Genomic DNA, 23,345 nt, shown 5'->3' on the forward strand with positions numbered 1-23,345 from the left:
TAGAAGGGGCTTATAGAAGCACGATCCCGAGGGAGCCGGTGGTTTATCTGTTGGGATATGTTAAGGAGGTAAATGTGGAAAATTCTTAGTTGGCAATTGCCAGGCTGTTGTATATGGCTAGGAAGGTGATTGCAAGGAACTGGATTAGGGAGGAGCTACCTTCGAGAGGAGAATATCTTAATTATGTAAAGCATGTCACTAAGCTGGAGAAGGGAGTCTATAAGAAGAGGGGAAAACTGGCAGTGTACGACAAAATATGGATGCCATGGCTGGAGTTGGGGTAGCTGGATGTAGGAGATAGGTCCATTGGATACACGCGTATGAATACGCATCCATACCGCTTTCCTGGATGAGAATGTATGCTTTGAATGTATATAACGGCGCAGTTTATGCTGAAAAGATACCGTAAGCTGTCCGGGGGTGGGGGAGCCTGTTTTGTTATGAGGGTTTTGTTTGTTAAAACTGAAAATGTTTATCTCACTCTGTTTATCATACTGATGTAAACTTCTTAATAAAAATCTATTTGAGTAAAAAAAGAAGAGAAGGGAGCTGGTTTAAAAGTTATCAATGTAGAGGTGATAACACTTACCCAGCAGTGGGTGCTGCAATTCCCACACAATTTTCCCACTCACCCCCAGGATGGGGGGGGGGCATTGAGGGGGGGTTAATCTGGGTGTCCTTCCCCTTGTAGACCCTAATCTGTGGGTGTACCCTGAGGTACTCTCACACTGAGTGACGTAGTGATCACTAAGCGGGTTGGGGTACACTCAATTGGCAGCAATAATTGACCATACAGCAACATATTCTTCATTTAAATAAGTCCATATCTGGTACCATTGTAGGCCATTTCAACTGTAGCTACGTCCGCACAGTTCAATCACTGACACCCATCAGTGCACACAATTCCCCATGCTCTGGGTTACCTGCTTCACAGGTTTTCAGGCTTCATATTGGTCCTGTTACTGGTCCAGACCCTCAGTAGCTCCCTGGACATTCAGGAGCTCCAGACTCACACATGGCCTTTTCTTTTTTCCCCATATAGTGCAACCAGGAAGCATATAGGACCTGTCATCACAGGAACCCCCCCCCCCCCCCCCACAGGTATGTGGTTGAACAGCCCAGCCCATTACTTTTTGGTTAACCCTTAAATCCAGCCCTAATCTAATATACAGGTGTGTGGGACAAGACATTTAGATTGCATCAGACCTCTGATTGTGGGATACGTACCTGTCTTTCACGATACAACCAGCTGGTACATCACAACAGGTATTGTCGAAATTTTAGCTTCCCTTTGAAATGAACGAGAGATTCATCAATAGCGATGTCCCTCTCGGGTGTGTACACCTAAGCAAATTTTCTGCTGAAGTGGTCAACAACGGCCGAATTTTATGCAGACAAAGTTTGTATCGTCTCGGGGAGGACACTGCGCATTATCACTATAATGCTAAAATTTTTGGATCACTGAAAATAGTGTCCTTTTCACGGCAAAGCGGAATACTGGCATACTGTAGAGATTATCAGTACTCCAGTATTGGTATTTGGAATATGCCCGTATGCAGCAAAATCCCATCTCTGCTGCAGTTACAGGGGTCCATCTGGCGTATGATGACGTGGGATTTGGGGAGAAAAATTGATGGGCATTCAGGTTGGTCTGGGCCACCATAAGATTTATTAGTTCCTCACTGAAAAAGAATCTGAAGAAGTCAATTTCAATGAGGCCAGTGGTGTCAAAACTGGATTCCTGTGCTGCCGATGAAATCCGGAATGACAGGCTTATAATTTTCGGGGGTGCAATCCATATAGGATCAACTGCTGCAGGAGTTGCCGAAGCGGTGGTGGTGTTGCCATGGTGGTGTTGCTGGTGGAGGAGGAATAGAGGAATGTGCACACGAAAAAAAGAGCGCAAACGAAGTGTGCTAAAAATTCAATTGGAAGAGGGATTGGGGTACTGGGACAGCGATGGGGGAGATGCTGCTGTGATCACTGATGAGTGACACAGGTCGCAGGAGGATCTCAGCAGAGCAAGATGCTGGAACAGAAGGCAGGAGATCTCAGGGAGGATCGCACTGGCCACCAATGAAACTTTGAATCAGGTACACAGAGGGGCTAGAGAACCGCTCTGCATGTCAAATCTGGGACAAAGATGGCGTGCAGGGCAGTGATCGCTTGTTTTAGATTAACTCCTTTGGTGCTGACTGGCCAGAAACTATTGTTCAGCCAATCGGCACCATAGGGGTTAATTAGGTGAGGTGACGTTGCGATCACCCCACCCATTCTGCCGGCTTTTATTGGTGCTGTGTCACACAGCACAGATCACAGAATGTCACGTTTGTTTTTTTTATCAACTTTATTGTCACATTAGCGAAAGGTCAGAGAGGCCAAGTGCCTGCGCACTGCAGTACGCTGCTCTGCCCTCAACAGGGCAGATAAGTACGCCTGCAAAGGAGCGGGATGCCGAGGAGCTATGAAGAAGCAGGAGGGTGGCATCGCAAGAAGATGGGAGGTGCTGGACCCGCGACATCCATCGAATCGGACTGCACTGGACCACCCCCCACCCCGGGTGAGTATAATAAAACTTATTTTTCTTATCTTTCAGGTCAATTGGGGGCTTATCTACAGCATTATAGAATGCTGTAGATAAGCCCCGAAAGGCAGTGGCCTCATCTTATATCGGCCAACACAGGTGACAGGTTCGCGTTAAGATCCATATTCAGTGCATAAGTTGGGAAAACTTACAAACATATGTAAGTAGCGCAAAGTACTACTGAAACTGTATACAAATCCTAAACGAATACTGCTTAATATTTCTTTATTGTGAAGCCCAACTGCACAGCAAAAAGCAGGAGGTTCTACTTTTGCATAAAACAGAAATACCTAACAGCCAAGCAGATATCAAAAGAGCACACTAAAGCTGCCCAAATACTTTAGATGGCTGTTGTCTTAACATTGCTTCAGTTGAAAGCAGCCTCAGTCGACACTACCACACACCGAAGGGCTAATTTGGCAGAGTGCACCAGAGATGTTTCTGAGAATGCTGCCGACACATCAGCATGTGCCAGTACGAAATCAGATACGCACAATTTACATTTCTCCCGACCATCAGCTGACACCTTCATACACAGACCGCCGGCTGAAAATGTCCATATTGGTGGGTTCAGCCAACTAGTCTGATGTGTATGGGAGCCCTTTGAACCTGTTAGCTAGAAGGGGTTAACATATGGCTTGCATGAGGGGAGCAATACTCCCAACATTTATGCCAAACATACACTACAAAAAAATCCTATAGTTGCTTCTGACAGACATTTTCCTAGATAGTCCATAAAAGTAGCGCTTTTTTCTCATCTCTAAATCTGATGCATCTGTGTGGGGTTTTTTTAGGCTGAAGGACCTTAGACAATTTTGACTGTAATTATTTGTGATTATTTTACAGGTTAGGCCAGGTTCATACTGCACTAAAGGGAATCTGTCTCCCCTTTTTTCGACATGAGCTGCCGGCAATGACATCAGGGGCTTATCTACAGCATTCTGTAATGCTGTAGATAAGCCCCCTGATGTAACCCGAAAGATAAGAAAAAGGAGTTAGATTATACTCACCCCGGCGTCCGGTCCGATGGGTGTCGCATTCCAGCGCCTCCCATCTTCATATGATGCCATCCTTCTTTGCTGCCTGTCGTGGCTCCGGCGCAGGCGCACTGCTCTGCCCTGTGAGGGCAGAGCAGAGCCCTGCAGTGCACAAGCGCTGGGAGAGGTCTGGCGCCTGCGCACTGAAGAATTCTGCTCTGCCCTCAACAGGGCAGAGCAGTGCACCTGCGCCGGAGTCACAACATGCATCAAAGAAGAGGACGTCATCGCTGCAAGATGGGAGGCGCCAGACCGCAACACCCATCAGACCAAGACCGGACCGCCCCCGGGCGAGTATAATATAACTAATTTTTCTTATCTTTCAGGTTACATTGGGGGCTTATCTACAGCATTACAGAATGCTGTAGATAAGCCCCAGATGTCACTGCCAGCAGCTCAGTCGAAAAAGGGGTGACAGATTCCCTTTAAAGCAGTCCGTTCAACGCATAGCGTTGACGGACTGCATTAATTCTACAGCATAACGCGATCGCGTTATGCTATACCGCTAGCGCAGATGGTTCATCTGTGCTAGCGGTGACGGACCCTTGGGACACTGCAGCCCGCGTCCGAGAGTCCATCACAGAATGACGGCACATCGCTAGCGCATGCCGATTATGGCATGCGTTGGCGATGCGCCCGATAATGGGGGTTAATGCCAGCATTAACAGATTGCGTTACATCGCGTTATGCCACGGTGTAACGCAATCCGTTAAACGGACTGTCTGAACACAGTATGAACCCAGCTTAAGTTAACGCAGCCGATGTCTTCAGATCATAACTGTGGGCTGTAAACAGGTTTCACTTATGACTTATTAGTCTTCCAATGTATCTGGGATTTTCAGATAAGTTGTACAGAGCAAAGGCGCCAAGAGTTCTAACAGGACACACATCCTAACAGTACTTCTCCTACAACCCCTATCACAATCAGCACCAATGTACTGGCAGTTGGCACCATATTATCAGGGTGTCAGCAGTACATGAAAGGCAATATACTTACAGACTTCTTTTCTCCCTGTGTAGGAGCAGGAGACCCGAAGCCTCCAGGTGACTGCATGTAACCGCCTCCTCCCATCCCAGAGCCGCCGTAGCCACCATCAAAGCCTCCTGTAGAGACAGACAAGGAGAAATGTCATCCATACGGAGCCAGAGGCTATTAGAGCAAAAAGTGAAGGACTCCTAACACAACTAGGGGCCCCTTTCATCAGGTATATGGGGATACGGCAGAGTGCAGGGCTCCTCACACTACTAGGGACCCCCAGCATCAGGTACAGCTCTGGCAAAAATTAAGAGACCACTGCAAAATTTTCAGTTTGTCTGATTTTTCTCTTTATAGGTATATTTTGAGTAAAATTTAAATTGCTCTTTTATTCTATAAACAACTGACATGTCTTCGAATTTCCAAGCACTAAATTTTGTATTTATTTTCAGAAAATGAGAAATGGTCAAAAGAACAAAAAAATGCAGTACTTGCAGACCTCAAATAATGCTAAGAAAACAAGTTCATAATCATTTAGAAACAACACTAATGTTTTAAGTCATGAAGAGTTCAGAAATCAATATTTTGTGGAATTTTTAATCACAGCTTTCATGCATCTTGGCATGCTTTCCACCAGTCTTTCACACTGCTTTTGGGTGACCTTATGCCACTCCTGGTACAAAAACGTAAGCAGTTCTTTGTTTGATGGCTTGTGACTATCCATCTTCCTCTTGATTACATTCCAGAGGTTTTCAATGGGGTTCAAGTCTCGAGATTGGGCTGGCCAAGACAGGGATTTGATTTGGTGGTCCTTCATCCACACATTGATTGACCTAGCTGTGTGGCATGGCGCATTGTCCTGCTGGAAAAAACAGTCCTCAGAGTTGGGGGAACATTGCCCAAGCAGAAAGAATCAATTGTTTTCCCATTATAACATTGTATGCGGCTTGATTTATATGTCCTTCGCAAAGAATAACCTGCCCACTTCCAGCCTTGCTGAAGCATTCCCAGATCTCCATCAATCCTCCACCAAATTTCACAGTGGCTTGTACGCATCTCCAGGTCTCCGTCTAACCATTAAATTACCAGGTGTTGGGCAAGGCTGAAAATTAGACTCATCAGAAAAGATTACCTTACTCCGTCCTCTATGGTCCAACCCTTATGGTCATTGGCAAACTTCAGCCTGGCTCTACTTTGCTTCTCATTGGTGAAAGGCTTTATTCTAGCTTTATATGACTTGAGCCCTGCCTCTATGAGCCTGTTACGAACTGTTCTTGCCGTGCACTTCACTCCTGCCATTTCCCATTCCTTTTGTAGGTCACTTGATGTCATCCTGCGGTTGCTGAGTGACATTCGAATAAGATGATGGTCATCCCTTTCAGTGGAGAGTCGTTTTTGCCCTCTTCCGGTCTGTAGCTTTGTTGTCCCCAATGTCTTATGCTTGACCTTGTTGTAATGGACTGCGGTGTTAGAAATTTTAAGGATGGAGGCAACATGACGCTCACTGTATCCCTCTGCTAGTAAAGCCAGAATTGAGCCCTTCTTTTCCTCACTCAATACTTTTTTTTCCCAACTCCTTTGGCATGTTTAAAAGTTATTTTTTCATTCCTATTACTTTTGGGATATTACCAGCACTTGTTTTGCCATCCAACTAGTCCTATTGCAAGAGGACTGTGAACACCACAGCAGGGTTTTTTATACTTTCCTTTGTTAAATAAGATTTGGTTCAGGTGATCACCTAATCAGAAGCACATTAAGTAGAATGAGGTGTACTCTGGTTAGAATTCAACTGACACTGGAATGGAATGGTTGTCAGGACAGGTAGAGAAGCTGATTTTTATAAAACTGTGCAGTGGTCTCTTAATTTTTGCCCGTGCTGTATATGGGGAAACAGCAGCGTGCAGGGCTCCTCACACAACTCGGGCCCCCCAGCATCAGGTACATGGGGAGACAGCAGAGTGCAGGGCTCCTCACACAACTCAGGCCCCCCCAGCATCAGGTACATGAGGAAACCGCAGCGTTCAGTGCTCCTCACACAACTGGGCCCCCCCAGCATCAGGTACATGGGGAGACAGCAGAGTGCAGGGCTCCTCACACAACTCGGGCCCCCCAGCATCAGGTACATGGGGAGACAGCAGCGTGCAGGACTCCTCACACAACTCGGGCCCCCCAGCATCAGGTACATGGGGAGACAGCAGCGTGCAGTGCTCCTCACACAACTCGGCCCCCCAGCATCAGGTACATGGGGAGACCGCAGCGTGCAGGACTCCTCACACAACTCGGGCCCCCCAGCATCAGGTACATGGGGAGACAGCAGAGTGCAGGGCTCCTCACACAACTCAGGCCCCCCCAGCATCAGGTACATGAGGAAACCGCAGCGTTCAGTGCTCCTCACACAACTGGGCCCCCCCAGCATCAGGTACATGGGGAGACAGCAGAGTGCAGGGCTCCTCACACAACTCGGGCCCCCCAGCATCAGGTACATGGGGAGACAGCAGCGTGCAGGACTCCTCACACAACTCGGGCCCCCCAGCATCAGGTACATGGGGAGACAGCAGCGTGCAGTGCTCCTCACACAACTCGGCCCCCCAGCATCAGGTACATGGGGAGACCGCAGCGTGCAGGACTCCTCACACAACTCGGGCCCCCCAGCAACAGGTACATGGGGAGACCGCAGCGTGCAGGACTCCTCACACAACTCGGGCCCCCCCAGCATCAGGTACATGGGGAGACAGCAGCGTGCAGGGCTCCTCACACAACTCGGGCCCCCCCCAGCATCAGGTACATGGGGAGACCGCAGCGTGCAGGACTCCTCACACAACTCAGGCCCCCCAGCAACAGGTACATGGGGAGACCGCAGCGTGCAGGACTCCTCACACAACTCGGGCCCCCCAGCATCAGGTACATGGGGAGACAGCAGCGTGCAGGGCTCCTCACACAACTCGGGCCCCCCCAGCATCAGGTACATGGGGAGACAGCAGCGTGCAGGGCTCCTCACACAACTCGGGCCCCCCCAGCATCAGGTACATGGGGAGACAGCAGCGTGCAGGGCTCCTCACACAACTCGGGGCCCCCCCAGCATCAGGTACATGGGGAGACAGCAGCGTGCAGGGCTCCTCACACAACACGGCCCCCCAGCATCAGGTACATGGGGAGACCACAGCGTGCAGGACTCCTCACACAACTCGGGCCCCCCCAGCATCAGGTACATGAGGAAACAGCAGCGTGCAGTGCTCCTCACACAACTCGGGCCCCCCAGCATCAGGTACATGGGGAGACAGCAGCGTGCAGGACTCCTCACACAACTCGGGCCCCCCAGCATCAGATACATGGGGAGACAGCAGCGTGCAATGCTCCTCACACAACTCGGGCCCCCCAGCATCAGGTACATGGGGAGACAGCAGCGTGCAGTGCTCCTCACACAACTCGGGCCCCCCAGCATCAGGTACATGGGGAGACAGCAGCGTGCAGGACTCCTCACACAACTCTGGCCCCCCAGCATCAGGTACAAGGGGAGACAGCAGCGTGCAATGCACAACGACGCTCAGCAGACTACGAGGCTGCCAGCCAGACGGCCTATGTCTGCTATTATACACATACAGGCGCAGGGTGCTCAGGAACTCACCGTGGTTGTTCCACATGCTGCTTCTTCTTCTACTTCAGTGGGCCTGTTGGCGCTCTAAGACTTACTAGCCAACCAAAATCTTCACACTCCTAGCACCAATCACAAGCCTTCTCCAGCAGCGCGCCAATCTTTCCGTACTAATCAGCAGCTTTCTACCTTAGAACTTCGCTCGCTAAAGCGCGCAGTCACAGAGTGAGGAAGAATAGGGGGAGGGTAGAGGCTAAATCCAAGTCGGCTAAAGGACCACTGCTGACGTCATGTCCATGTGACCAGAAGGGGCGGCACCTCTTCCTCCAAAGAGCACAGCAGACAGACACAAGGAGGAAGCTGTGGCTCTCACGGCGGGATTTGGAGTTTTCTTCGGATGTCATGGCGGGATTTGGAGTGTTTTGGGGTCACGGATCAGGTAAGTGAATGTTCATGCACGAGCTGGGAGTCTGCATTGGGAGAAGGCGGTGACGTTGCTTGCATGGGGCTGCATGTGCATGCTGGAGGGGGTCTGCCTGGGGAGAAGGCGTGATGTTGCTTGCGTGGGGCTGCATGTGCATGCTGGAGGGGGGGGTCTGCCTGGGGAGAAGGCGTGATGTTGCTTGCGTGGGGCTGCATGTGCATGCTGGAGGGGGGGGTCTGCCTGGGGAGAAGGGGGTGATGGGGCTGCATGTGCACGCTGGAGGGGGGGGGTCTGACTGGGGAGAAGGGGTTGATGGGGCTGCATGTGCATGCTGGAGGGGGTCTGCCTGGGGAGAAGAGGGTGATGTTGCTTGCATGGGACTGTGTGCTGGGAGTCTGTCTGGGGAAGTGTGTGTAGGTTTCATAGGACTGCGTGCTCGAGGTCTGCGTAGGGAAGGAAGTGAGCTGCTGTTCGCCCTGCCGGGTGTGCTGCCGCTCGCCTAGGAGCCTACTGTTTTGGTCACTGTGACGTGGTAGTGGGCTTCATACAGTCTGATCAGAATGTAAAGATCAAGGTATGAATATTGGGAGGTGCGGCCATGTCTTTTTGTACAACTTAGGCAGGATTTTTCTTAAATAACTATCTTTGTTTTATTTTAGGTGTTGTGGATTTCCTCCGTCTTTTTTTTCACCGTGCCCTCCACAGTAGTGACCTCTTTGGATGCCAATTCATCATTTGTCGTCTCTCCACTATCCGTGTTCTGCCAAAATAGGTGTGACCCAGCGCACCTCCAATGTCATATAGATGAGTCTATATAATGAAACTAGGAAACCGAAAAGCGCAATAGAGTCTTATCTGGTGGACAATTGGATAGATATAGTAAAAGTCTACTCACCCTTTCCAAGAAAGGTATAAGCATATAAACCCGCCGTCAGCCTGCTGCACGCCCGAAGGTCCACTGTGTGACCTCCAATACGAATCCTTATGGATAAAATGTTATTCTCGGGCTTACTGTGCGCTGCTTGACCAGGATAAAATCACCACAACATGAGAAATTTAACCATTTAATTCCCAACGCGTTTCAAAGTGTGAACCACTTCTTCCTCAGGGGATGACATAAAGCGAACAGATACAGCCGTTTCTGGTTAAATACATACAATGTTTAAAATTTGGCGCCAAGAACGCATGTGACAGGGAACAAAAGTCAGAGTTCAGAGGTTAAAACTGCACAAAACAAAATAATAATCGTTACACTCATTTTTCTTTTTCTGTTGCAGAAGATATATTGAAAAAATGTGGAAAGAGAAAGAAGGGGGGTGAGAAAGAAAAGATTCCCACAACACAGTAAAAAAAGATGATATAAAGCGAACCCGTCAAAAGGGGGAGCTAAAGGATTGAAAGTCCAGAGCCCGAACCACTGGGCTGGAGAAGAAAACGCTTGGGAGAAGAGGATGATTCCATATTTTAAAAATATTAAAACATATTTTATTTGTAAAATGAAAAAATAAAAATGATGAAAAAGATATATATTGAAATGTCTTTTCTAAAAAATTGTATGTAAGACAGATGTATTAACATGATAAACTTGGAAAGAGTGAAAAAGGTTCAATAAGCGCGAGGTGCAGGAAAAAACCTGCAACCAAGCCGCTTGTGTATATAGAAAAAACGAACCCGTCCAGAGGAAGGAAAGAAAGGACTCAAGTCTAGAGGGAAAACCGCCAGGCTGGAAGAAAACACGTCTGGGGGAAGAGGACAAAATCGTACATTAAAATTATTTACTTTATTATATAATAACAAATTAAAATTAACCAAATTTGATAGGATGTATAAATATATATAAAAAGGATGTATTAAAATATATAAAAAGGAAGCAAATTGTCTCTGATGAGGAGTGTGACTCCTAAGAAAATAGCTTGGAAGTGGTAAAGGGGATCGTTTACGTGAGGCTCTGGGAATAGACCCGCAGTCGAGCAAATCTGATGACTCTCATATAAAAAAAAGGGGGGGGGTATTAAAATCCTGCTCTAGTGTAGAATTGTTACAGAGATAAATCACATTCCTTCTGTCTGCGAGTCCGCTCCCGGCGCCTTACTAATTGATCTTTTGTTTTTTCCAAGCGAGCTATACTCCCTAATTTTAGACAAGTCTACAAACGGCCGCTGTCTATAATACCTATCCTTATTTCCCTTCCAAAATTCTATCTTTCTCTCTTGGGTGGCGATCCTGCTCCCATGGAGAGATATCTGATTGCTGGACTGTGGGTCCTTTCCCTGTGTCTCGTGCTAAACGTTCCTTTGCATTCCTCCCCGAACATTTTCTCAGGAATCACACTCTTCATTATAGATAACTTTCCTTCACATATATTTTAATACCCCCCCTTTTTTATATGAGAGTCATCAGATTTGCTCGACTGCAGGTCTATTCCCAGAGCCTCACGTAAACGATCCCCTTTACCACTTCCAAGCTATTTTCTTAGGAGTCACACTCCTCATCAGAGACAATTTGCTTCCTTTTTATATATTTTAATACATCCTTTTTATGTGTATATTTATACATCCTATCAAATTTGGTTAATTTTAATTTGTTATTATATAATAAAGTAAATAATTTTAATGTACGATTTTGTCCTCTTCCCCCAGATGTGTTTTCTTCCAGCCTGGCGGTTTTCCCTCTAGACTTGAGTCCTTTCTTTCCTTCCTCTGGACGGGTTCGTTTTTTCTATATACACAAGCGGCTTGGTTGCAGGTTTTTTCCTGCACCTCGCGCTTATTGAACCTTTTTCACTCTTTCCAAGTTTATCATGTTAATACATCTGTCTTACATACAATTTTTTAGAAAAGACATTTCAATATATATCTTTTTCATCATTTTTGTTTTAATAATTTTAAAATATGGAATCATCCTTTTCTCCCATGCGTTTTCTTCTCCAGCCCAGTGGTTCGGGCTCTGGACTTTCAATCCTTTAGCTCCCCCTTTTGACGGGTTCGCTTTATATCATCTTTTTTTACTGTGTTGGGGGAATCTTTTCTTTCTCACCCCCCCTTCTTTCTCTTTCCACATTTTTTCAATATATCTTCTGCAACAGAAAAAGAAAAATGAGTGTAACGATTATAATTTTGTTTTGTGCAGTTTTAACCTCTGAACTCTGACTTTTGTTCCCTGTCACATGCGTTCTTGGCGCCAAATTTTAAACGTATGTATTTAACCAGAAACGGCTGTATCTGTTTGCTTTATGTCATCACCTGAGGAAGAAGTGGTTCACACTTTGAAACGCGTTGGAAATTAAATGGTTAAATTTCTCATGTTGTGGTGATTTTATCCTGGTCAAGCAGCGCACAGTAAGCCCGAGAATAACATTTTATCCATAAGGATTCATATAGATGAGTCTAAGATCTCTGAAATTCCCCTGCCTGCCTTCCACTTCTCTTGGCATGCTAGAGTTGGTCCTGTGGGGGTCTACCACCTTTTCATTTCCTTTGTCCAATATTTATTTCCCACCTTTACCGTATTTGCTTTACATACTCTCTGTACTGTCATGCTTCTCTGGCTTTTTTTCGGGGCTTTGTTTTGTTTTTTGTGTTTGTTGGGTCATCCTAGGACGTGTTATCTGTGGTACAGGGCCCACCTAGGTCCCCTTCCCTTTACCGACACACATGTCCTATAGTTTATTCAATGAGAAAGGAATTTTGTGTTAAGTACCGCAATACAATTTTTGCAGCTAAAGCACAGGGGACTTTTGGTACACAATTTTTTTTTTTTTGTCATTAATCTCTAATGTGCATTGTTTTGATTTCTAAAACTCATTATCATTCATTTGTATATACCTTATATACTTGCGTATAAGCCGAGATTTTCAGCCCATTTTTTGGGCCGAAAGTCCCCCTCTCGGCTTATACGCGAGTCATATACCAGGATTGGCGGGGGTGTCAGAGATCATACTTACCCCCCGGCGCGTCTCTGCAGCCCCCTCTGCTCCCACGCCTTCCTTCAGCGGTCACGTGGTACCGCTCATTAAAGTCATGAATATGCGCATATTCATGACTTTAATAAGCGGTACCACATGACCGCTGAAGGAAGGAAGAGCTGCAGAGACCGCGCCAGGAGGGAGTAAGTATATGTGATATTCACCTGTCCCCGGTCCATCGCTGCGTGCCGCTCTGACCTCCGCGTCCTCTGTCAGTGTCGTTCAAGCAGCAGCAGAGGGCGCGATGACGTTGTTACTGCGCTCCGCGCCCTCTGTTGCCTGAACATCACTGACAGAGGACCCAGAAGACAGAGCTGGCGATGGATCGGGGACAGGTGAACATCGCAGGTGCCGGGGCCCTAAGCCAGCGGTGACACTGGCATCTGTACCGCCTGCTCAGGACACTGGCACCTGTCCCCCAGCCAAGGAGAGGTGAGTATGTCATTTTTTTTTTTTATTTGCAGCAGCGGCAGCATATGGGGCATAATCTATGGTGCATCTTATGGGGGGCATAATCTGTGGAGCAGCATATCGGGCATATTATTCTATGGAGCATCTTCTGGGGCCATTATTAACCTTTGTGCATCATTATGTGGGGCGTATTTTGTATGGAGCATCTTATGGGGCCATCATGAATTGTATGGAGCATTATATGGGGCTCCCGATTCAATATGGCTATTCAAAAACATTTATCCTACTGATGTCTCAATTAATTTTACTTTTATTGGTATCTATTTTTATTTTTGAAATTTACCAGTAGCTGCTGCATTTTCCACCCTAGGCTTATACACAAGTCAATAAGTCTTCCCAGTTTTATGTGGCAAAATAGGGGAGTCGGCTTATACACAAGTATATACGGTATGCATATATTTATATATTTTCGTTCTATTTGTCGTAATAAAATAGTTTGAAAGATATGAGTTGAATTTTCATTTCTAGAATGATAAAGCTTGGTGTGACATTAGTGGAGTACTGTATTTTTCGCTTTGTAGGACACATTTTACCCCCAAAGTTGGTAAAATGGTGGTGTCTTACAAAGCGTACATGCCTTACCAACAGGGCTGTGGAGTCTGTAAGCCAAACCTGTGACTCCGACTCACACATATATTGCTTATATTTAAGTGAAAAATTTATTGTAGTACAATGTGAACATCAGACATTTAATCATTTTTATGATACAATAATTAAGATATTTAGAATATATTTATTGGAATACAACTTTAGAACACAAACTGTACTAAATTGTAAATATGTAATACACTATGTAATATCAATTTTATATGTATATACACATATAGTTTGTATGTGTGTATATATACTATGTAATAAACTATAAGTGGCAAAAAACAGTTTTCAACAAAAACATACTAAATAACATTTGTGCAGTCTATGAATTTGTTCTAAGAAATAGAATTGCCTCCATCAGATCCTCCTTCATAGATGACCTCAAATCTGACCTAATAATTTTAAGGCTAGAGAACAACCTCTATACACTAACTTGGGTTGGAGGCAAAGCCGTAACCACATGGGCAACATCTCTAACAATTTCTGGGTATAAAGGAATCGCCTCATGCACAGTCAGTTTTGATGAACGGTTGAATTTTTCTATTTCTTTGAGAGCAAGTGAAACATTTTGCTGAAATATGATCAATCTGCTTGCTATAGGAGACGGAGTGAAGTCTTTTTCCTTGCAGCAACGCTTTGCTTGCTACATGTCATCCAAATACTTGTCAAAATCAAACTCCTCATCTGATGAGGATGAACATATGGCAGCAGTAGCTCTGTCAGGACCCAAGTCCTCTTGCGCCTGGCAGTCCTCCTGTGGGCCACTCATCCTAACTGCTACCTCAGTCAGAGCTTCTTTTCCTTTAGTAAGCTGTTGATCATCAAGCAGTATATGATGACTTGGGTCCACATAAACAGCTGCCAGAAAAATTTTATTTTCCAATACATGTGTCTCTCGCCATTTCATTGAAGCAGCAATGCCATCTGCGATTAAACCTCCTCTTTGGGACAGGCAAAATGGCAAGTTCTTCCACTCATGAAAATGCCAGGAGTTAAATCCTCAGCGTGTAATTTTTTAGTCACGGTAAATGGGTTATTAAGCAATTCCTTCAATTCAGCCACCTGTCTCCATTGACCTTCATTTAGGGTTACCTGAGGGTTCGCCATATCTATAAGAAATGGTTTTAGTTCAAGCAATCGCTCAATCGTTAAATAAGTGCTGCCCCACCGAGTGGCTTGATCGATAATTGCCCCTTTCCCAGCACTTCTCTTCAAGATGGAATAAATTTTAGGGGTTCTGGCGGCAATAACCAATTTCCTCACTTTTCCAATCAGATTTCCAGCATGTCCCTCTTGCAGACTATCTGTTAATGCCAGCTGCAGCATGTGCACAACTTTCTCCAGCTCGGGACCCCTCCCCCTCCTCTCTGGTGAAGACGGCAAAAGGACAGAGGAGGGGAGATTGCCCCCTGCAGTCTGGAGCCGGTGCAGGACGGGAGCACTGCAGTATACCAAGTGAGTTTTGATAGGTGAGTACCCCTGCTTCTGGGAGGGGGGGGGGCAGCTGCCCCCCCGCCCCTCGCTGGCTACGGCCATGATTCACACAGCGTTTTTGCGGATCCGTTTTTTGCAGTAAAATGCAGTGACTCTGGGCATCCCAGCAAAGTCAATAGGCTTCAAGATATGACATTCAGATACATTGTTTTGTGAGGATCCGTTTTTGGGCTGAATGAGCATGTCAGTTTGTGTGGCATTTTTCTAATCTGCTTATGCTATTGAAAACATCTATGAGCTCAAAAACCTTTCTGGTGATGCTTTTTTTTTAAAAAGCTGATCTGCTTTTGCAGCTGAAAAAAGTATCAAAAAAACGCAGCAAAAAGGCTGTGTGTGAATGTAGCCTTAGATCAGGAATAGAACAGCCATTTATAGGACATTTCATAACTTTCCCAAATTCCTATGAAAAAATATTCAGCACATTCTGCATTGAACTATTGTACCCAATTTATTATATATTTTAGGAGTTGTTCCAATCTATTCCGACCACCAAAATGAGCACCGACTCCACAGCCCTGCTTACCGATACTGTGGGTGTAGGCCGCAGGCTGGGATGAGGGGGGTGTCCGGGTGCCCGGCAGTTGCTGGCCGCTGCTGCAGGTGTCTACAGCGGTGCTGCGTGGATGTCCGACGCTACCTGGGGCTCTGCCGACATTTTGCAACATGCCAGAGCCCCAGTACTAACATGGTTTCTGTGCTGTGAACTGCGGGAATATGGCCGCCACCGGGTGCATTTGCAGATGGTGATCTCGGGGCCTAGATCTCAGCACTGAAATCTCATCTCGAGATATTGGTCCCAAGATCACTGTCTGCGCATGCGCTACCACTGGCAGCGGACAGATTATCGGAGTCCACTGCACACGCACAGGGAACTGTGGAAGAATCGGGGCTCTGTCATGTCGCAAAATGTTGGCAGAGCCCCGGTCAGCGCTGGGCACCGGAGACCCCCCCCCCCCCCCCCACCAGCGTGCCGCACATCAGAGCACCCCCTCATCCCTGCCTGCGGCCTGCAGAATCACCCCACTCCAGCCTCCTCCAGCAGCGACCCTGAGACACTGCTTCGCCGCAGCCATGACCCCCGGTAAGCGATAAGACACATGGATTATAAGCACCACCATTTTATTAAAAAATATTTTTTTCTTATTTTTCTCAAAATTTGGGGTGCGTCTTATAATCCGAAAAATACGTTAACCAGTTGGGTCTGTATTGGGCTGTGTCCACACATTGCGGTTTATTGGGGGAAATATCTGCAGGGACTTCCTCACCAGTAGACGAGACCCGCACTTCCATGTAGCCCATACAGCCGGACCAGCTGTATTTTTTTTTTTTTTTTTTTTCTCTAGCAACCTTCTACGACAGCATAGGAGGTTGTCACCACACCCTAATGGGGGACAGGAAGCACGAGAGGTTAAAAGGTCCCTCCCACCTCCCTCTCACCAGTGTCTTTCCTGTCCCCCATGGGGCATGGAGAGGTCTGGTATGCTGTATGGCTGGCTGCTGCAGCGTACCTGGAGATCCAAAAGCTGGCAGTGGTGGTCGGTGGCGCTGCCTCCCCTCCTCTGTTCTGCTCCCGTCTTCCTGTGAATTCGGGACCGCTCCTGGCCCTCCTGCACTCCCCTATGGGGGGGTAAAGTGGGCCAGTGATCCCTGACCAGAGGCCTCCTCCCCCTGCGTGCAGTGCGATACCCGGAAGTGACGTCACACGCGGGTCACTTCCGGGGTATGTGGACGACGCACTGTCATGGCGGCCCCCATCCTGTTGCCGGCACGTGGAGCTCACCAGCGCTTGCTATGCCTGCTCCGAGACCCAGGGAGGAGGAGGGGGAAACAAATGATTGCGCTGAGGTCGGAGTTAACCTGTTACTAACCCGCTGGAAGATGCCGACAGGTAAGACACAGAATCTCGTTAGCATGGACGGGTCTTCCTGCCCTGCGTCTGCAGAGCCCAGCGCTGCCCCAACCACAGTGAGTGTACCTGGGGGTGGGTCCTAGTGGTGCAATTCGGGATAGAAGTCCTCAAAATACTTCTCCCCCTTTTTTTTATAGGGAGAAAAGGCTGCCCATAAAAGCACCAATACTTCCAGCAAATCAGCCAAATGTGCTATATGCAGTACAAAGCTCCCTTCAAATTGGGAGAAAAAGCTATGTCAAGCTTGCACGGATAAAGTAGTCAGGGCTGAGCACCCATCATTAATTGATGAGATCCGTAGCTTGGTCACTAATTAGGTTCAGGCCTCTTTAGCCGCCCTGTCCCCACCTCTGCCCACTCCGATTATGGGCTCACCACCCTCGAAAAAACGGAGAGTTCAGGTAGAGGATTCAGAGTCCGAATCTGAAAGATCATACAATTCAGGCTCCGAAAATTGGGAGCAACCGGGAACCTCTAAGTCAGCCGACACTAGAAAGTACCTCCTGTCCACGGAATATGTGGAGGCGTTGATCAGCGCAGTACGCGCCACTATGGGCCTAGAAGAGGAACCAGTTACACAGCACAGGATCGCATGTTTGGTGGATATGAAGGACCCAAATGTCCAGGCTTTCCAGTTCATAAGAGTATAGCAGATATGATCTCCCAGGAATGGGAGTACCCAGAAAAACGCTACTCAGCCCCTTCAGAGCTTCGACATAGACTTCCCCTGGAGGGAGAGGAGTTTAAATGGGACATCCCAAAAGTTGATGTCCAGGTGGCAAGGATGGTAAAAAAGACAGTTCTGCCGTTTGATGATGCGTTCCAGCTTAGAGACCCGATGGACCGTAAAGCTGAAAACCTTCTGAGAAAAACATGGGAAACCTCTGCCTTTACTTTAAAATCAGGAATTGCGTCCACTTGTGTGTCTAAGTCTCTCTTCCAATGGATTGAGGAGCTAGAGAGCCATATTTCTCGTGGTACCTCGAGAAGTGACCTCCTTAACTCCCTATTTTGCAAAGAGCCACTGGCTTCCTTGCGGATGCATCAATGGAGATGATCCGTACCTCTGCCAAAGCCATGGTACAGTCAAATTCTGCCAGATGTGCCCTCTGGCTTAAAACGTGGAGTGGGGATGTTACATCTACGGTCAAACTCTGCTCTTTACCTTTCAAAGGTGAACATGTCTTTGGCCCTGCCTTAGACGAAAATCTGGAGAAGGCCTCAGATAAAAAGAAGGTACTTCCAGAGCAGAGAACCACAAAAAAGCGGCTTTTTCGAGCCCCCCAGAACCAGTCATCCCAGCCGCGAGGTAAGGGAAAGATGGGAAGATGGAGCTATGCTAAAGGGAGAGGCAGGAACATCCTGGTTCCCCAGCAGCAGCAGCAACATCCCCAAGAAAAACAATGACTCGATCCCGGTGGGGGGGAAGGCTTTCGAGGTTCTTTCTCGCTTGGCAGTTGATTTCCAGCAGCCCCTGGGTCCTCAGTGTGATCGGAGTGGGCCTACTGCTGGAACTCGAATTCTCCCCGCCGCGGGGTATAAGAGTTACCTCCCTACCATCTCGGGAGATTCCGGCTCTAAATTCTGGCATTCAGCTTCTCCTACAGTCAAATGCCATCTCTCGGGTTCCTGTGGAGGAGCAGGGAAGGGGGCATTATTCCAGATTGTTCCTAGTAAGGAAGCCCACAGGGGAGGCCATAATAATAATAAATCTGAAAGGCCTCAACCGACACATTGCATACCACAGATTCAAGATGGAGTCGGTAAAGACCGCCATTCCTCTGATAGGGCCGTCTTACTTTATGGCAACTATAGATCTGAAGGATGCTTATTTCCACATCCCCATCCATCCTTCCCACAGAAAATATCTGAGGTTTGCGATCCAGCAAGGTCCAGAAATAAGGCACTTTCAGTACAATGTGCTTCCCTTTGGGATATCATCTGCCCCTCGAGTATTCTCCAAGGTCATGACGGAGGCTGTGTCCCACATCAGAAGCCAGGGCATATGTATTGTACCCTACTTGGACGAACTGCTGGTAATAGTAGCCTCCTACAAGACCCTGGAACACCAAGTGGCTCAGACTCTGGATATTCTCCAGTCATTAGGGTGGATCCCGAACATAAAAAAATCACAAATCCAACCGTCCCAGGTGGTGACATTCTTAGGAATCCTGTTAGATTCAAAGAATCAAATGTCCTTCCTCCCAGAGGAACATCAGAGATCCATAATATCAAGGATCTCAAAATTCAGGGAACAGAGGTCCCCGACCCTCAGGTCAGCCATGTCCATCCTAGGGTCAATGACCTCCTGCATCCAGTCGGTACCTTGGGCGCAGGCCCATTCCAGAAAGCTCCAGTCCCATATCTTAAAGAACTGGAACCGGGATCACACCTGCCTGTACAAGAGGGTCCAGACCCCAGGAGCGGTGAAGGCCTCGCTAGCATGGTGGATGGACCACAAAAACCTGTGCAAGGGAATCAACTAGTCCCAGACCCCCCTAGTCACGGTAACAAAAGATGCCAGCAAAAAAGGCTGGGGAGCTGTAGTGTCTCGACACCCATTCCAGGGGTTATGGAGCCAGAAAGTGAGCGCAGGTTCCTCAAACTTCAGGGAACTGAAAGCTGTGGAGGAGGCTCTACTAGCAGCAAAACACCTAGTCCAGGGCCATCATATCAGAGTTTACTCGGACAACATCACAACTGTGGCCCATCTCAGGCACCAGGGCGGCACAAGATCCAGCAACTTGGAGAGCCTCTCAAGCCGAATACTTTGCTGGGCCGAAAGACATCTCAGATCCCTGACAGCAATCCACCTAAGGGGTACCGCCAATCTTCAGGCAGATTTCCTAAGCAGAAAACGTATCCAGCCTGGCGAGTGGACCCTAAACAAAAGAATCTTTCAGAAACTAGTCAACAGGTGGGGCCTCCCGGAGGTGGACCAACTAGCCTCAGGAGAAAATGCCCAGCTGAGAAACTACTTCTCCCTGAATCCCAAGGACAGATCCCTGGGAGTGGATGCCTTCGCCCACAGATGGAGGTTCCATCTAGCATATGCCTTCCCGCCAGTTCCAATTATTGCCGCAACCCTGAGGAAGATCCGGGAGGATCAAACTCCAACCATCCTAGTAGCTCCACTATGGCCAAAGAGGAGCTGGTACTCTCTAATCACAGAGCTACAGGTAGACGGGCCATTTATCCTACCCATGGAAGACGACCTTCTCTTGCAGGGCCCTCTGTATCACCTGAACCTCAGGGGAATGAAGTTAGCGGCCTGGCTACTGAAGCCCAGATCCTGAGGACCAGGGGGCTATCAGAGGTGGTAATAAAAACCCTCCAGAAATCTCGGAAACCGGTCACCATTGCTATCTATAATAAAATATGGAAAAAGTTCTCCTCATGGTATCTGCCAGATCTGCCCGACCCAGAGAACCCTAACATTTCCTGTATCCTGGATTTCTTACAGAGGGGGCTGGAACTAGGTCTAAAACCTAGCACACTGAAAGTACAGGTATCAGCATTAAGCTCTATGTTTGACTGTGACTTGGCTAGCCACAGGTGGATAAGAAAATTCATGACATCAGCTGCTAGGCTACATCCAAAGAAACTAGTTGCTGTTCCTCCATGGAACTTGAATGTGGTACTCACGGGACTCGCTCAATCACCCTTCGAGCCCCTGTCATCCTGTACTTCTCAACACCTCACCTATAAAATGGCTTTTCTTATAGCAATAACTTCAGCAAGGCGAGTGGGAGAACTCCAAGCTCTCTCAATCAGGGAACCCTACCTAACCATTAGAGATGATTCCATAGTCCTCTCCCTTGATCCGTCTTTTCTGCCGAAGGTTGTGTCCGACTTCCATAGATCTCAATATATAATTCTTCCTTCATTCTGCCAAAACCCAGCAAACTCCAAAGAGGAGCTGTTTCATACACTGGATGAAAGACGTATAATTCTCCACTACTGGGAGTATACCAAACCCTATAGAATCGACCACAACTTTATTTATCCATACCTCTGGTCCAAACAGAGGAAAGAAGGTGGCAAAGAACACCATTGCCAATTGGATTAAAAAGGCTATCTCTGAAGCATACCTGGCGCAAAACATCACTCCCCCTGCAGGGATCAAAGCGCATTCAACACGATCTACCTCTACTTCATGGGCTGAGAGGGCAGGCACATCTTCAGAGCAAATTTGTAAGGCAGCAACCTGGTCCTCCTTACATACCTTTACTAAACACTATAGATTAGACCTTGTGTCCAACAGGGACTTAGTCTTTGGCTGGACAGTTCCTCAGGCCGTTGTCCCCCCCCCCCCCCCCCAGTGCAGTATGTTATGCCTCCTATGCTGCCGTGGAAGGTTGCTAGAGAAAATAGAATTAGACTTACCGGTAATTTGGTTTCTAGAAACCTTCCACGACACCACTATTTCCCTCCCTGCATTCTTGGAAAAATTCTGAGAATCTTAAGGTAACCGGTGCTATGGTAATCAGTTATAAGTCACTGGTGAGAGGGAGGTGGGAGGGACCTTTTAACCTCTCGTGCTTCTTGTCCCCCATTAGGGCATGGAGACAACCGCCTATGCTGTCGTAGAAGGTTTCTAGAAACCGAATTACTGGTAAGTCTAATTCTATTTTTTTTTTTCTCTCCATAATTGTTTTCTATTCAAAATACATAAGCTGCTTTTCGCTGAGGGTTTGACTGCTGCTGTCACCACTGATGGGACAGACTATGGCAGATTTTCCGGAGCAAAAATATCTTTGTAATGTTAGGCAATATTCACATTTTATTTTTTGGATACTAATGGTTTACAAAATTCTGCCGACCTGTGACAGAGCTGGAATGAATGTGTCGCATGGATATTTGTCTTTCTACATCAATGAAGGAATGTGCTCCTTCACAAACCTGGATCAGACCTAAAATCACAGGACAATAAGGGTATGTGCACACGTTGCGGTTGCTGTGCGGAATTTTTCGCGTGGAATCTGCATCTTCTGGCAGAATACGCAGGTCAAAATCTGTGCGTTTTTTGTGCGGATTTCGCCTGCGTTTTTACACCTGCAGATTCCTATAATGGAATGGGTGTAAAAACACTGCGGAAAATAAACTGCTGCGTTTCCGCGCGGGTTTTTCCGCAGCATGTGCACAGCGTTTTTTCCTCTCCATAGAATAACATTGTACTGTAAATCACTTGCGGATCCGCAGCAAATCCGCAACGTGTGCACATACCCTAAAACCTCCCACTCATTATCTATGAACTGCCCCAATATTTATTGTCACCACTATTTATCACTCTCCCATATCAATAGTTCTGCTTCCCTTGTCTTATTTCCTGCCAGTACTGTTCTGTATAATATGTGACTTTCCACATTTTGTGTCTCACTTTTGCTGGCATAATAATCAGATGAGTGCAATAATCTGCATATTGGCCTGCTCTCGGAGCAATGTTATTCCATCAGGCTGGGAAGATCTGTGGGGTTTTCTCATCTGGACTCGCTTGCAATGTGACTGAACTCAGATGGGTCTGAGCAGAAAACACTGGATGCCATACGGCCCATCAGTGCGACATTTATAAAGATACAATTCTGTAATATGGAAAATGATCCTGTAAAAGATAAATAGCTCATGATTAACAAAAACTGGGCTAGCACAATAATGAGAAGTGAAAACAAATCATCCCTGTAAAGATCTGATGTTGTTGGTTGTAATAATCACCTAGGCAAGTTACCAATGCAACTATTTTTATTTCGTAAATCCAGGGTTGTACAACAAATTCATGTAGATGGCCAACATGTAATGTCCTCAGTCCACAATTTCCCCATCTGACATCTCCAAAACTCCATAGTCCATGGGGTCCTTTAAACGATGGTTCGTCTTCTGGTAGCAGCGGTCGGTCTCTGGTACCTTCCGCTGAGCCTCTAGTCCATAAACACATGCAGCCGAAACAAACAAAACCGCAGCACTCCCAGAGTGAAGCGTAAATGGCCATGCAGCAACTGGCAGGGAAGGCCGCAAGCATATGTCCGGTGCTCCACTTTCTCTGCTCTGCATGTGTGCGGTACTCACAGTCATGGAGTGCACAGCACCTTTCTCGGTTTCTGTCATGGGGTGCAAGGCACAGTTATCTCCCGTGGTCCCGCTGTGGACAGCGAATGCAGCCTGCCGCAGCGCTGATGCGCTCTCAGCTGTGCGTTGCTGCTGGTTATCGCCAAACTACTGCAACGCGCGCTTTTCCTTTAACTAAGGCTGGTTTCACATTAGCGCATTTTCAGCGCGCGCACGGCCGGGGGTAGCTCCGCCCCC

General features: G+C 47.3%; 1 protein-coding gene and 1 long non-coding RNA gene across 3 annotated transcripts in view; one reads left to right on the forward strand and one right to left on the reverse strand.

Moving 5' to 3' along the window:
* Positions 1-8,410, reverse strand: part of RPA2 (replication protein A2) — a 117,778-nt gene extending 109,368 nt beyond the window's left edge. Inside the window, exons 1-2 of the mRNA XM_073564587.1 lie at positions 8,223-8,410; positions 4,619-4,725 (exon numbers count right to left, since the gene is read on the reverse strand). Of these exons, the coding sequence (XP_073420688.1) occupies positions 4,619-4,725; positions 8,223-8,238 (123 nt within the window). The 5' untranslated portion in view covers positions 8,239-8,410. The remainder of the gene's footprint in view (positions 1-4,618; positions 4,726-8,222) is intronic.
* Positions 8,411-8,494: 84 nt separating this feature from the next.
* Positions 8,495-10,136, forward strand: LOC141077800 (uncharacterized). 2 transcript variants are annotated; one of them, XR_012227599.1, is made up of 3 exons: positions 8,495-8,628; positions 9,273-9,522; positions 9,891-10,136. It is a non-coding gene; the product is annotated as an uncharacterized lncRNA (long non-coding RNA). The 2 variants fall into 2 exon arrangements; XR_012227600.1 differs by having other exon boundaries at positions 9,273-9,385.
* Positions 10,137-23,345: the final 13,209 nt, after the last annotated feature.

Source organism: Dendrobates tinctorius, unplaced genomic scaffold, assembly GCF_039654945.1.
Source record: "Dendrobates tinctorius isolate UK_male_01 unplaced genomic scaffold, ASM3965494v1 ptg000015l, whole genome shotgun sequence".
Classification (NCBI taxonomy): Eukaryota; Metazoa; Chordata; class Amphibia; order Anura; family Dendrobatidae; genus Dendrobates; species Dendrobates tinctorius.